The sequence below is a fragment of the Elgaria multicarinata genome, chromosome 1, assembly GCF_023053635.1.
Source record: "Elgaria multicarinata webbii isolate HBS135686 ecotype San Diego chromosome 1, rElgMul1.1.pri, whole genome shotgun sequence".
Lineage (NCBI taxonomy): Eukaryota > Metazoa > Chordata > Lepidosauria > Squamata > Anguidae > Elgaria > Elgaria multicarinata.
Window position 1 is genome coordinate 39713899 of NC_086171.1, and position 15603 is coordinate 39729501.

Here is a 15603-nt window from a genome sequence, read left to right on the forward strand (position 1 = left end):
GAATATCAAAAAGCAGTGGAAATGGTGGGGATTTAATCTGGACCTCTTGGACACAAAATACTGACCTATGGCATCTCAGTAGCTTATTTAGATTGCAGGAATCTGCTTTCCTTGGGGCAGAATTTCAGCGCGTGTTTTGGCTCTTTAGAGCACGAGGCAGAGGTTTTCCTTAACTCCGCCACCTGATTCTCTTCCTGACTGTTAGAACAGTACAACTATGAAACCAGTTACCTAGGGAGGTCATGGGCTCTCCCACACTAGAGGCCTTCAAGAGGCAGCTGGACAACCATCTGTCAGGGATGCTTAAGGGTGGATTCCTGCATTGAGCAGGGGGTTGGACTCGATGGCCTTATGGGCCCCTTCCAACTCTGCTATTCTATGATTCTATGACTCTTTATTTTAACTGAAGACGTCAATGACTGAACTGAAGACTTACCATGTGCAAAATATGGATCTATCCAAAAAGGGGTGTTTATAATCATATGAAGATGTGAAGCTACCCTACACTGGGTCAGTTGCTCTAATTATGTGTTGTCTGCTATGATGGGCAGTTGTTCCCCAAGGTCTCAATCAGAGAGAGCGGTTCCCCCACCCCCCGAGGCTCTGCTACATTGAAGCAAGATGGAACGTTGAAGTGCAAAGGGTGATCTTCAGAACCAAGCTATGGGCAAGAAGGAATTCTGCACAGTACTTGGCTCTAACCAAGTGCATGACTAAATGAGGGGGTTTGAGGGGATGATCTCACGATGTTATGATTGCGAGATCGTCCCCTTCATCTACACACAGGGCGTGGCGTCGCGCCCGCCATTTTGGATTTTATTTTAAAGGAAAAGGAACACACGAGGGCTTGAACGACACTGTAAGGGTTTTTTTTTTTTTGGTCCCACCCACGCACCCCAGATGGGCACAGATCTCCTGAGGAGTTCCGTGCCCATGCCCGGCTCATCGTGTTTACTCGCGAGGAGCTGGGACAAAATAGCGATGCCGGGCCACACGTCCCGCAGTCTCGGGATCACTCCGGGCCAAGGGAGGAATCGTCCCTCCCTGCTTCCAGGATGCACAGGGATGATCCCGGGATGATCCCTGGGATCTCGCCCCATCTAGACATGCCCCAAGTGGCTGGGTGCAGTTCGCACCTTGGATAGCTGCTTTCGAGTCCCGACTGGTTCTGACTGGAACCTGAAGCGGATTCACCACCCCACTGACATAGGACTCTGCTGGCACAGGAGCTGGTGTTGGGCCTCGAATTTGAACCTGCCTGGCCATGAATGCACTGCAGAACCTTGCCGGAATGGCTACTTGTTGCTCCCAGTTTTCCCCGTGTGAAAATAGCATGCAGCACAGGGTACCCCTGGGGATGAACAAGGTAATTCTTTCACATATTAAATGCGTATTTAATAATAATCTTCTGCATGGCATGTTGTTCACAGAATTCCGGCAGGCCTATCCAGTGAAATTTTAGAATGTTTTTAGGGTGTTTTAAGGATGTTTTAATCATGTATGCTATGTTTTTAATCAGTTTTTAATGTGTTTTATATTCACTGTTGTTCCCCGCCTCGATCTAAGTGGAGAGGTGGGTAAGAAATATGTTGTTGTTGTTGTTGTTGTTGTTGTTGTCATAGAATTGTGGAGTTGGAAGGGACCACAAGGATCATTTAGTCCAACCCTCGGCAATGTGCAGGAAAACCCAGTTAAACCATCCAAGAGGAGTAGCTGTCCAGCCTCTTTTTAAAACCCTCCAGAAATGGAGAACCCACAACCTTCGTAGGTAGACTGTTCCACATCTGTACAGGTCTTACGGTCAGGAAGTTTTTCCTTATATTTAATCGGAATCTAGATAGCTGCAACTGATACCTATTATTTCAGGTCCTAATTTCGGTGGCCATAGGAAAGAGTTCTTGACCATCTTCCCAGCAGCATCCTTAAGCAAAGGGAAAAGAACAAAGGATGAGCCATTACCAGCCTCAAGGTCCGCAGAACCGTGAAGCTCCCCTTCTTGCTGCCTTTCTTCCCTTTGCCGTTCTCTTTGCTATCGCCGGGCATGCTCAGTTCAATGATGCTTATGAAGACAATCACGCTGTCGAAGATATTTGAGCGCTGCTGAAAATAGTGGTAGGGATCCATGGCGATGTTTTTCAGGACCACTTCTGCAATAAAAATTCCGGTGAAAATCTATAAAATAGAAATGGCACAGTCAAATCCAAATGTACTACAAAGATAAAGCTGAGGCCGCTTCCCGCAACGCATTGACATATCGAGAGCACGGATTGTGTGGGTGCAGTTCGTACCCTGGAGAGTCCCTTCAGAGTTCTGATGGGTTCTGACTGAAACCCGGAGTGGGTTCACCGCCCCACGGACATCGGAACTGCCAGCGCCCACTGCTTCCATGGTAGTTCAGTGGTACAGCACCTGCTTTGCATGCAAAAGTTTCTAGGTTCACACCCAGCATCTCCATGTAGGCCTGGGAAAGGCTCCTACCTAAAACCCTGGTGACCCACTGCTGCCAGTCAGTGCTGACAATACTGAGCTAGTGGACCAAGGCTCTGATTCAGTATAAGGCAGTTCCCTATCTTTCCTGTCATTGCTACTGTCAAGAGCACACGTTTTCTTTTAGGCTCAAATTGTTTGTAAGACTCCAGTTGGCCAGGAAGAAACTGCATGCACCACCTTGCATGGGGGTTATAGAATCATAGAATCATAGAATCATAGAATAGCAGAGTTGGAAGGGGCCTACAAGGCCATCGAGTCCAACCCCCTGCTCAATGCAGGAATCCACCCTAAAGCATCCCTGACAGATGGTTGTCCAGCTGCCTCTTGAAGGCCACTAGTGGCCTTATCTCAAGGTGTCTCTAAGCTCCAAAGTCAGAGCAAGACTCTGTTAATTGGACTAAATGATCTCAGCTGCATTTACATTTGCCCAGACCCTAAGAACATCTTCAGGGGTCCTTCTCTGAGAGCCTCTGCTGAAGGAAGTGAGGTGGGTGGTCACAGGCCTTTTCTCCTGTGGCACCCCAGTTTTGGAATGAGCTTCCCAGAGAGGTTCACCTGGCACCTTCATTGTGCTTGCTTTGTCACCAGATGAAGAGCTTTTTATTCTCCCCGGCATTCTAGATTTTCACTTTGTTTTTTACTATACTGTATTTTAAATTTTGCACTGCTTATAGTTTCTGTTTGGTCATTTTTTATTTTTATATTGTAGATCTAAACTTCTAGATGTTTGTATTGCATTTTATTGTCTTGCATTTTATGGTTTTAATTGTCATGAACCACCAGGAGCAATTCAGCTATTGGGTGGTATAATAAATAAATAAATAAATTTCTGTGGGAACTGTTTCCCCCCACCCTTCCCTCTTAAGGGTATAAGAACATTGTTTCAGCCAGCTTCTGACTGGGTAACAGACCTTCTTAGAGTTGTCAGGAACTTGAGTATAAAAAAGGGGGTTGAAAACTGTCATTTATCTTCCCCTTCAGTCTTGCTTTCAGCTTGTGACTCTGAGCATCACCTTATGAGGGCCTGTCCTCTTGAAGGCCCACCCCTAGGTATGGGGGGACAGGTGTAGGTAACCTTTATTGTTTTCAGCCTGAAGTATTGTTTCCAAATATTACTCTGATTCCTGTATGTGTTTTTTATTGGTAAGGTTTCCCCTGTATCATTGGTAAGGTTTCTAGGGTGACCATACATCCGGTTTTGCCCAGACATGTCTGGAAATGAGGCCCCCAAACTGGATCCGGGGGAAATCCCCATTTCCCCCATTTTGTCCAGGCAAAACGTGGTGGTCAAAAGAAAAAGACTGTGGCGGCAGCAGCAGCAGGTAAGCCCCCTCCCTCCCACACTTACCTGGGTCCATCGTGGTCTGGGCAGCAGCTTCAACTGACGCCCAGGCCTCAAGCTGGAAACAGGCCGCGGAGCCACACTACAGCTTTATAGCGGTATTGAAGTGCACTGACAACTGTTGGGGCCCATTGACATGTACCATATACAGCTTTCATACCACTTTCATAGTTTTATATCCTGCTTTGTGTAGATGTGTCATGGGCCCCAACAGTTGTCAGTGCACTTCAGTACCACTATAAAGCAGTAGTGTGGCTCCTGCCTTTTATATACCATTTTCATACCACTTCCATAGTGGAATATCATGCTTGGTGTAGATGACCCTTTGGTTTGGATTTGGGATATATTTCCTGTTTGGTCTGAAAGGGAGGGAGGTTTCATCAAAACATATGCTGATCCTTCTACACACATGTAGGACAGAATAATTCCCCAAATAAGACACAAATACATAAACTTTTAGTTTGTAGGTAATATTATGCTCCGACACTGCCCTGGAACCCACTTTTGTGGGTGAAGGGCAGTTTAGAATTTCTTTAAATAATAAATAAATAAATTCACTTACTGTGTTACCTGTCCAAAGAACGTAGTCAAACTGAGGGTTCGATTTATAGTGCTCTAGCGCCATGAAAAGTGTATTCATCACAATGCAAAGTGTGATCATGAGATCAGTAAATGGATCCATAACAAAAACTTTCACTTTCTTCTTCATTCTCATCCACAGAGGGCAGCACTCCCACACGAAAAGCTTGAGTGCCCACTTGTTCAAAAACGGAGGGCATTTCCGATTTGATTCTTCAAGTTCTAAACAATACATGAAACAGAGTAAGATATCCACTCTCAAGGAATTAAAGAAAATCAGGGACTATGGGAATAAGGGACTTGTAGCTCTACCAGTGACCCTCAGCCCTTGATTAGGTGCCTCCATTGTTATTCACTGCCCCCCAGTCTGTTTCTGAGCCCAATTCAATATAGTGGTCATTATGAGGTCTTCAGACGGTGAAAATCATGTTATCCAACTGTCACATACTGTTGCTCTGCTCTTCGCTTCACTTCCGCACTGGGGACGAGCTCAAATTACATGGGGGAGTGTGCAGAGACTACGTGGCCCCAATAGGACAATGGGAACAGGGCCCTTTATAGTGGAACTTCCCTGCAAAAGGCAGGAAATCCCGAGTAATCCTGACTTTTTAAAAAATAATAATAATCAGGTTTTGTGTGGCTTATTTTAAGACACAAAACCAGGGAAATGGAGTGGGGGACATGCAGCAGGATGACTGCATTGTCAAAATGACCCGCGAAGATCTGTAAGTGGCTAGTCACGCGTGTGAAATAAAATGCTCATCTGATGATGCTCTACATTTAAAAACCCTCAATGTTTTAGGAACAGGGTACCTGACGGACCGATCCAATCACATGAGCCTACCCATCCACTCAGGTCACCACCAGAGGGAGTCTTCTCCATGTCCCACCACCATCAGGGTACTTGGCCCAAAACATTTTGCTGCCTGAGGCAAAAGACAAGATGGCGCCCCTCTCCCATACCATGTCTTCAATACTAATGATGAACCCGAAGGCAGCAGGCTAACTTAAAAGAGCACAGAGCAGGCTGCAAGGCACACACAGCTCCCTCCTTGAACACTTCCCTGATACTTCCCAGCATCTGATGCCTGAGGCCACTGCCTCACCCTGCCTAATCGTGGGGCCGGCCCTGGGAAAGGGTCTTATGTGCCCAGAGCCTGGAGCTCACTGTTCCAACAGATCTGCCTGGCCCCCTCCTTGGTAGTGTGAATAATCTATAGCAGACAACATGTGGATGTTGCCTGCTACGGATTATTCACAAAAGGGTTTTGACATCGGGGGGAGGGACGCATTTTATTTCAATGAGCTTAGAGGTTTGATTGGTTTGCAGGTTTCGATGTCTAATACTTTCAGCTTGTGTTTTATTGCATTTTCTTATAAGCCATATTGAGTATTGCTATTACAATAGAAAGGTACAGTATAAGTGTTTGTAAGAAATCATTTTAAAATACTGGGCAGAAAACAATAGGTCCGGCATCCTCCAATGGTAATTTCTGCTACAAAGAAGTGAATGTAAAAGCCCTATTCACATGCACCTACTCTTTTCACCAATACCACTGGCATATCTGCCCCACCTCTCAGGCCCACCTGAAGCCTATCTATTAGATGCTACATTGGACCGGGACCGACACATGTAGAGGCCAACTCATTTAGGCCTAATCCTTGTGCCCAATACTCTTATTGGACTGGACATTCTCTTACTGAACACTATGGCGCCACGTCAAGACTTTTCTCTTCTCCCAGGCATTTTAACAGCATTTAACAATGTTAAGTTTGTTTTTAATGGACCCCTGAATTGTTGTTTTTAAATGGATACTGTTGTTTTTATACTATTTTTATGTTTTTTTTAAAAAATTGTATACTTTTAATGTTTACTATTTTTAATTGTTGTAAACCGCCCAGAGAGCTTCGGCTGTGGGGCGGTATATAAATGTAATTAAATAAATAAAATAAATAAAATATGGCCTGGTTCAGACAACACACTAAACCATGCTGCTTAACCACAAAATGGTTAAGGGAATGCTTAACCATGGTTTACGGTGTCGTCTGACACACGTTTTCCCTATCCATCTGCCCCATTAACCCCATTAGTGGTTAGGCTCACTAAGGAAAACTTAACCACAAAAGGGTTAAAAGTGTTGTCTGCAAGCATTCCACATGTGGTTAGCATTAACCACAGCTGAACATGGTTAAGCTAACCACAAAGCACTGAATGTCTGAACCAGGCCTTTGTATGTAAGTCCTATTCGAAGGTGATATCAGACAATAAGGAGGGGCTAAAGCCATATCTTTTTAGCATATTCTTGTCCTTCTTAACCAACTAATATATTCATTGCTTGGACCCTAAGATCATCCTCAGAGGTCATTCTCTGGGAGCCCCTGTCAAAGGAAATGAGGTGGGTGGCTACAAGAAACAGGGCCTTTTCTGTTTTGGCACCCCAGTTGTGGAAAGAGCATCCCAAAGAGGTTCACCTGGCATCTACATTGTGCGCTTTTCAACTCCTGGTGAAGACCTTCATATTTTCCCAGGCATTTTGGTCTTTCAGTTTCTGTTTTAAATCTATTACTGTATTTTAGCATTACTGCTAGTTTTTTGTTTGTTTGTTTTGTTTTTGTTTTTATTTTATATGTTGTTTCAAACTTCTAAACTTTTATATTGTATCTTAATTTGTATTTTATTGTTTTAATTGTTGTGGACCACCAGAGAGTTTCAGTTATTGTGCAGTACAGAAATGTAATAAATGAATGAATAAATGAATGAATAAATGAATGAATGAATAAATAAATAAATTGGGGTCCATTAATAGTCAAGAAAAGCTTGTACCTTCCAGCACACTGGTAATGATGCTAACTGCACTTGCTGCTCTTTGTCTTTGAAGCGGCTGATTATAATAATCCACTGACAGACGCTGGTTTTGCAACGTTTTCTTAGCTTCATCGTACGAAGGAGTCTGTTGAAAGATGTAAACAACATGTCCAGTTAGGGAGTGCTTTTTGCTTTGCTCTCAAAAAGGAATAAATGCAGTTATGAACGTGGCTGTTGTTAGGCATGACAAATAGGGGTTCTCCAAGATTTCTGAAACTGAAAAGCAACGTCTATTTCTCTGCAACTGCAGAGAAAGCTGAAGAAAAGGATGTTGGCTTGACTAGTTGGGATCTCAGATTCATTTAAGCCTTGAGAAGATAAACGGGAATGCTGTATCCTGTAAAGCACCTAGGGTCGTAGGAGAAATCCATTTGTGTGGGTGGGGGTATATTCCATGTGTTTTCCTAGGTTCTCTCTCCACCCCCCAAACCCGGCACTGCGTTCTAGTTCCTGATGTGATGCACATCTCAAGCCAGTCTATGGATTTTCCGGGCATTTTGCACATTTTCCAGCAGGTTCTGCAATTTGCACATATTTCCAACCAAGCTGCATAAATTTCTGAATGATTTGCATAAATTCAGGTAAATTTAGCCATAATTGGTTCAAACCAGTGAGAAATTTGTGCAAATTGCAGGACCTGCGAGGGGACGTGCAAAAACTATTCCCAGAATTTTTTTTTGCGGGGGGAGATCACAGCTGGCTCGCAAACACGAATAAAATTGTACAAGCCAAGGTACCCCGTTGAGTCTAAATAGAACCAGATTTCCCAGTGGCAGATATTCCTCAAGGCAACACAGGGATGCTTTAGGGTGGATTCCTGCACTGAGCAGGGGGTTGGACTCAATGGCCTTATAGGCCCCTTCCATATCTGCTATTCTATGATTCTATGAGGTGATCCCAGGGACTCTATCAGCATGAGCAAGTGCATTGCTCTGCACTGCTCTGGAAGCTTGGTGGAAGAAGGAGCTGCTGGTCCATTCCCTGCTGCACCGTAGTGCCACCACAAGCCTATGATAGCCACACATGTGCATGTGCATAGAAATACACTGCTCGTATACATCCTGGGGTATGCTAAGGTTTCCAGGGTAAAAAAAATGCTCATGGGATGTACAGCTACTGCATATTGCTAGAGATGGATGACAATTTTGTGTCAATTTATTTTTCATAAGAATTTACTGAAATTCACAAACGCCTTCCAATTTGGAATGGAAAGAACATGAGTAAAAAAGAAAAGAAAGAAAATTGAATGGGGTGGGGTGGGGTGGATGAAACTGACAGATTCATCCATTTACCCCAGAGGCTGCTTCAGAGCTTCCAAAAGGCTTGGGACCACAATACCTGATAGAACGTCTCTCCCGACATGAACCCGTACACTGCACTCAACATCTAAGGTCCTCCTCCAAGTGCCTACTCCGAGGGAAGCTCGGAGGATGGCTACAAGGGAGAGGGCCTTTTCAGTGGTGGCCCCCTGACTGTGGAATGATCTCCCCGACGAGGCTCGCCTGGCGCCAACACTGTTATCTTTTCAGCGCCAGGTCAAGACTTTTCTCTTCTCCCAGGCATTTTAACATTTTAACAGCATTTAACAACGTTCAGTTTGTTTTTAATGGACCCCAGAATTGTTGTTTTTAAATGGATACTGTTGTTTTTATACTGTTGTTTTTATGTTTCTGATGGTTTTTTAAATCTTGTGGTGCTATATAAATAAATAATAATAATAATAATAATAATACTTTTTAATGTTTACCATTTTTAACTGTTGTAAACCGCCCAGAGAGCTTCAGCTGTGGGGTGGTATATAAATGAAATAAATAAATAAATAAATAAAATGGTGCCAATTTGACTTGGAGTGCTTTGGGGCTTGGCTGTCATGCTTCAGTACCGAACCCAAAGCAAGTTTCGCCCATCCCCAAAAGCAGGTCAGCCTTTGCAGGTCCATTTTACTCCCTGCTCATGTCCCCTTTCCCCTCGTAGTCAGAGCTGCCACTGTGGGACTTATCTTTCCCAGGCATCTTCCTTTCTTATAGTCGCGATTTGGGGGTAAGATAGGGGCTCTTGCTTTTTTTATAGATCTATTTCTACAAACTACGCCAGCCGTAAATTGCCATTTCCATGGTTTGCAACCATAGGTGTATGGGGGGGGAGCAAGCCCCCAACTTACCTTCAAATCATGGCTCTAAGAGAGGAGGATACATACCAAAGTTACATTCTGGTGGCGGGTTAGGGGGTGACTGGGGAGGGAGAGGAGGGAGGGGAGGGAGGTGTCTGGTGGACTCACACTTGGCCTTGCGTCGGCTTTCCCAGGCAGCCCAGGGGAGTGGCCAACCACCGCCCCAGATTGGCCTGAGGTACCCCAATGCCTTGGGAACCAACCCACATTGCCTAGGGGTGCCTCGGACTCACCCAATGCCACCTCGCAGTTGTATCTGGGACAGAAATAATTTGAGATGTTTGAAAAACTGGATGCATGAGAAAGCAAAACCGACATTCGCTCATCCACACGTATGGCAGAAATGGATTAAATCCACATCTGGTTGTTTTCATTTCCGACTCACCTGATTGCCTCTCCCAGGGTTTTCCATAACTGGAGGAAGTAGTGACCCTTCCCCAGAACCAGGCTCCACGTGCAGCCTCATTCCACTGCCTCCCATCAACGAGACCATCCCATAGCAATCGTCTCCAGTGGTCCATCTGCTCGGCTGCATGTAGTTCGGAGTGGCCGGCCGGGAACCGTAGCTGACTTGACTCTGGAGGCTTGGCCGCCTCCCCATTCGCGTCGGCAGCAGTGAGCCGCGGTGAATCTCGGCCTCCCCAGCGCTGCTGGACTCATCTTCCCCAAACTCAGGCCTTGAGCCAGCATCTCGGCCCGATATGCGGAAGTTGAAGACGCTTCCATGACTAGGCCGACGCTTCCCTGGGTTTGAACTGGGACTGTTACTGTGGGTAAGGAGAGCCTGCGGGGATCCAATGGGGGAGACAGGCAACACAGGAGATGCTCTCTATCAGCGGTTGGAGTCTGTCTTTAAATTAAAGGTCTTTTATTTTTTCTTCCTTCCTCTCCCATAATACTAGAACCCAGTGGGGTCATCCCATGAAGCTGATTGGTGGGAAATTCAGGACAGAGAAAATGAAGGACTTCTTCACACAGCGCTTAGTTAAACTATGGAATTCACTACCATAAAATGTGGTGATGGCCATCAGTTTGGATGGCTTTAAAAGGGGGTCGGATAAATTCCTGGAGGAGAAGGCTATGCATGGCTATTAGCCCTGGTGGCTAGGGGCTACCCCCAGTAGAAGAGGCAGTAAAATGATGTGCACCAGTTGCTGGGGAACTAATTTTGTGCCGAGGAAATTGCACACTTTCCAGAGGACCCATCAAGTGTGTTTTGCCTCCCCCACAAGCCAATCAGGGCCATACGTCCCTCTTAATCCAAGGTCTTAAGAGGTCCCTCAAGGCCACGATTTGCATGGGGGGGGATGCAATTTCCCCAATGCTTTGGAAATCATGTTTCGCCCCTCTTCCACCAATGCGGGGCTTAACAGGGGTCCTGTTAGTAGGATTTTTAAGACTCCCTTCAGTATGTTGGAAGAGAAATGCAATTTCCTCAACGCTGGTAATTATTAATACAGTGGGGGGAAAGAACAAAGGGTGCTGGTCCAGGTGGAACTGAATTCTGCCCAGACTTGTGCCCCCATTGCAAAATCAGTAGCCTTGGAGCAAAAATCCAGCGAGCTTGTCCGCCCAGGGCCCATGAAGGCCGGACATACCAAGCCCTGCTCAGCCGGGAGCCAGCCTCGCTGCACACTCGGTCCAGTGGACTTTCAAGGGTGTCCGGAAAGTGCACAATTCCCCCGGCACGCCATTAGCACAGCCAAGAGAACTGCGGACTTTCCGGAGGCTGAGGAAAGTGCACTTTGGCTCTCCTTCCCGCACCAATGGGGCCTCAAAGGCCCTCTGGAAGGGAATGCCAAGTGGGAGTTTCCCCCCCCCCCTGAAGTTGTAGCTCTGGCTGTAGCTGTCGAAGGGGTCCATTCCCAATGTCCTCTGGCCCTTCAGATACTGTCTGGGAGCCACAGGACATCTCTCTTAGTTAACACTTTGTTTCCTTCATTTACACACTTTCTCAGTAATAATAATAATAATAATAATAATAATAATAATAATAATAATAATAATAATGTCAAAAATGTTTTTGAAAAGGAAGAGGAAAAGAGAGGAAAATATACACCACTGGCCATGGAAGTCAAAGAACTATGGCAACAGGAAAAGGTCACAATTATTCCGTTAGTCACATCAGTCACCAGCATCACATAAAAAAAACTATTCAGAAAACTTCAGAAACTGGGCCTACCAAAATACATCCACGCCAACATCAAGAAAGCAGCCATGCTTAAAACATGCTCAATTGTCAGGAAATTCCTGAATCTGTAAAAGACAGCATGACTTGGCAATGCCCGTCATGTCGGTCTAGAAAAACCACCATGAGCGAGAAAGAGATAATAATAATAATAATAATAATGATAATAATAATAATAATAATAATAATAATAATAATAATAATAATAATAATTTCTTACCCACCTCTCCTTCTGGATCGAGGCGGGGAACAACATCAAATATAAAATACTATAAAATATATAAAAGTGATTAAAAACATATAAAACTACTATGTTATTAAAATAACCGCCAGATATTTTAAAATTCGACTGGGTAGGCCTGCCAGAAGAGATCAGTCTTTATAGCTTTTTTTAAATTCAGAAAGACTGTTGAGTTGGCGGATCTCTCCCGGCAGGCCATTCTACAATCTGGGAGAGGCAGAAGAGAAGGTCCTCTGGGTAATGGTTGTCAACTCCTCCATAGAAGAGGGAATGCAATTTTAAAAAGAAAAAGTAAAGGTTTGTGCAAGCAGAACATTGAATTACCGATCTCCGGGGGCTGTTGCTAGATTGTGACGTGGCGATTCTGAGATCGTCCCCGTGATCTTCCATCCCTAAAGACAGCTTTTTCTTCATTCTGTTGCTTCGTTCTTTGACTTCTTTGGATGCTACAGGCGACACTTCAAATGAGCTGTGTGACATGCTGTCATTTTCTTTGGCCGTTAATTCCTAGAATATAGAAATATAGAACTGGGATTGTGCAATTACGTCTTCAAGTGAGATCAAAAAGATTGCAGGGTGGTATGACAACGAGGGATGTCATCGTGAGCACCCAATTGAGTCCAGGAGTCTGACAGACTCCCCTGAGCCCACCCCGTTGTTCTTTACTATTCGTGCCTTTAGTCTTGCGTAAATGGACCTTTACGGCCACCATTAATGCTACGGGAGGAAAGTCCACAGTTTCCAGAGCCTTCATTGTGTGCACAATTGTGAGTTAATTGAATTATCCAAACACACGTGATGGAAAAAGAGGGTAGAAAAATTATTTGGCCCCAACAGAGATTAGAAAAAAGCAAGACCATAACAGTGAATCAGCAGAGATACAATGGGCAGGTTCCTCGGGCAATATTTGTCGGGAAATGGGGGACATTTTAGATTAGCAACAGAGCAATGTTCAGACCTCTTGCTCTTTCCTCAGCATCTCCATGGCTTCACGAAATTTCCGTTCTTTTGCCTCGGTTTCAGCAATAGTGGCTTTGCTCTGCTCTTCATATGCCATCGTGACCACAGCTAAGATCAAGTTGACCAGATAAAATGATCCCAGAAAGATGACCAGCATGAAAAACAGCATATAGATCTTTCCAGAAGCTCTGAGCGTCTGAAAGCATAAAGAAGCTCTATAGTTCCTTTTCCACACTTTATATCTTCAAATAGTGACAGCAATGCTATTTTTGGTGTTTGTTCTATTTTCATTCCCACTATTTCTTCAATTTCTGAAAACACCATCTTCCATAATCTTTGTACATATTTGCATTGCCACCACATATGTAAATACGTTCCTTTTTCCCCACATCCTCTCCAACAATTTGCTGAATGTTGATCACTTATCTTGTTCAATCTAACCGGGGTTAGGTACCACCTCCATAAAATTTTAAAATAATTCTCCTTTATTCTTACTGATAAACTTCTCAACACTCTTTGTTTCCATAGTCCCTCCCAGCTCTGTCGCCCTATTTGTATCTTCAAATCTGATTCCGAGTTTGTTGGTTGCAGCACGATTGATGATAGCTAGGAACTGGAAGATCCAAGGGGAATATTCTATTGAGGAATGGTATAAAGTAGTATGGGACATAGCCATTAATGATAAACTGACATGTAATATTAAGTGGAGAAAAGGCGTAACTAAAATAAATGAGTTCGAAGGAATCTGGAAACAGTTCCTAGTGTTCGTGTTTACTAAGGGAAGTGGGAAACCACCAGCAGAAGAAATGATTAGATTTTGGACTCAAGAATGATCCCGAGGTGGGGGGTGCACATTTATGTTAAGAATGAAGATGTTGTAGAGTGATAAGGCATATGTAATAGTTTTTGATATTTGTACTCAACAATTATTCAATATGTATGCAGCAGATATTTGATGTATTTTTTTTCTTATTGTGTTAGTTTCAGTTATATTTTGGAAATGTTTATCTATGTTTATATAGTGTTGAAAATGAATAAAAATTAAAAAAAAAAAAAAATGAAAGCATAAAGAAGATATTATTATCAACCTTTGGTTAGGCTTTTGATCCAAGATATGGTTTTCCGGCACAAGGTTTCCTCCATTATAGAGGTGGGGGTTGGGTGGGGAGGGGGAGCCTTTGAAACAAGATAGAAAATATGAACCACTGAACAGAACCATACAAATTACGCTAATTTGTTAGCCAAATTAAAAATTAAAAAGAATATTTAAAAGCACCAGAAATTCTACTACACATTTATCAATCAGTTTTAATGTGATTTCTTTCTCTTCGGCTATTGGGCGGTATAGAAATTAGGGCTGTGCATGGACCCCTTGATCCGCTTCGTGGCCTGAACCAGAAAATCCGGATCGGGCCCAATCCTCTTCGGGCCAATCCGCCCGTTCCCCGCTCCGCTCCGCGGAGTGAGATCTGGCTTTGCCACCGTTGCCACATAGGCGGCGCCCGCGGCGCCAGGTAAGCCACCCACCCCACCCCAATACCTGTGTCCGTCATTGCAGGCTTCAATTGAGGCCCCAGCTTGAAGCCGGAAGAGGCCTCAGCCTTCACTTCCGGCTTCAACCGGGCCCTCAATTGAAGCCCGCGATGGACGCAGGTAAGCCTCCCTCCTCCCTGCCCCCTTACCTGGCTCCATCGCTGTCACCTCAGGGACTGCGGCAGCAGCGCCAGATGAGTTCCCCTCCCCCCCTTACCTGCGTCCGGAGCTCCGGATGGAGGCGATCCTCTCCGCCTCGATCCGCAGCCCCCCGAACTCTCTTCGCCTCCGCCTTTTCCGGAGGCGAATCAGGCCGCCTCGCTACTGCTTCTCTGAACTGAAGAGAAGCAGAGCACAGCCCTAATAGAAATGCAATAAATAAATAAATAAATAAATAAATTCTCTTATTTATTTTTCTGCTGGCATTCGGCATGATACAATTCTGGCCATTTCCATTTTGAACAGAAACAGCCATCTCATTGAATCATAATCCTTTTAGGATGCAATCCTGTCAATATACCCTCGCTGCTTGGAAAGCTTCTGAACTCAGAGGCTTCCGAGATTCCTATGCTAAGCTGAAGCTGGAAGATGATGATGATGATGATGATGATGATGATGATTAAAAAAATTACTTCTTACCCGCCTCTCCATTTTGATCAAGGCGGGGAACAACAATAAATATAAGATACATAAAACTGAATTAAAATATATACATTGTTAAAAACATCCAAAAAACATCCTAAAATTCCACTGGATAGGCCTGCCGGAAGAGATCAGTCTTAATAGCTTTCTTGACTGAAGCAACCCTTCCAGGATAATTGGTTTTAAAAGCAATGAAATCTATACCTGTTGGTAGAGGCGCTCCCAGTAATCCTGTGTCATGAGGCGGAACAAGGAGAGAAAGGCCCAGCCGAAAGTATCGAAGCTCGTGAAACCGTAGTCAGGATTTTCTCCAACTTTCAGACATACGTAGGATGGCGGACAGGAGCTACAAACGATAGCTTTTTTTAAGTGATAAAAAGACTCCAACGTTCAAGTATTAGGAGGAATTACAACGTTACATGGGAGCACTTGGGAACGAGAAGATTGTTCTTACAAAACACAGTTCCTCTATCCATGAGGGCTTCAACTTCTGTGGCCAACGGTTCGATCCAGCCGTTTACCTCAGTGGAAAGTTGAAGCTCTTGTGGTAAATCTTAGATCTTGCCACAAAGGGGCACATTCACCAATGTTC

The 15603-nt window shown here is 44.4% G+C and overlaps 1 protein-coding gene across 1 annotated transcript in view; it reads right to left on the minus strand.

The window, feature by feature from the left end:
- The window catches only part of LOC134398770 (sodium channel protein type 5 subunit alpha-like), a 50937-nt gene that overhangs the window by 22243 nt on the left and 13091 nt on the right, over positions 1-15603 (minus strand). Inside the window, exons 8-14 of the mRNA XM_063126271.1 lie at positions 15216-15357; positions 12835-13032; positions 12201-12383; positions 9833-10231; positions 7236-7362; positions 4395-4633; positions 1960-2172 (exon numbers count right to left, since the gene is read on the minus strand). Coding sequence (XP_062982341.1) covers positions 1960-2172; positions 4395-4633; positions 7236-7362; positions 9833-10231; positions 12201-12383; positions 12835-13032; positions 15216-15357 — 1501 coding nt within the window. The remainder of the gene's footprint in view (positions 1-1959; positions 2173-4394; positions 4634-7235; positions 7363-9832; positions 10232-12200; positions 12384-12834; positions 13033-15215; positions 15358-15603) is intronic.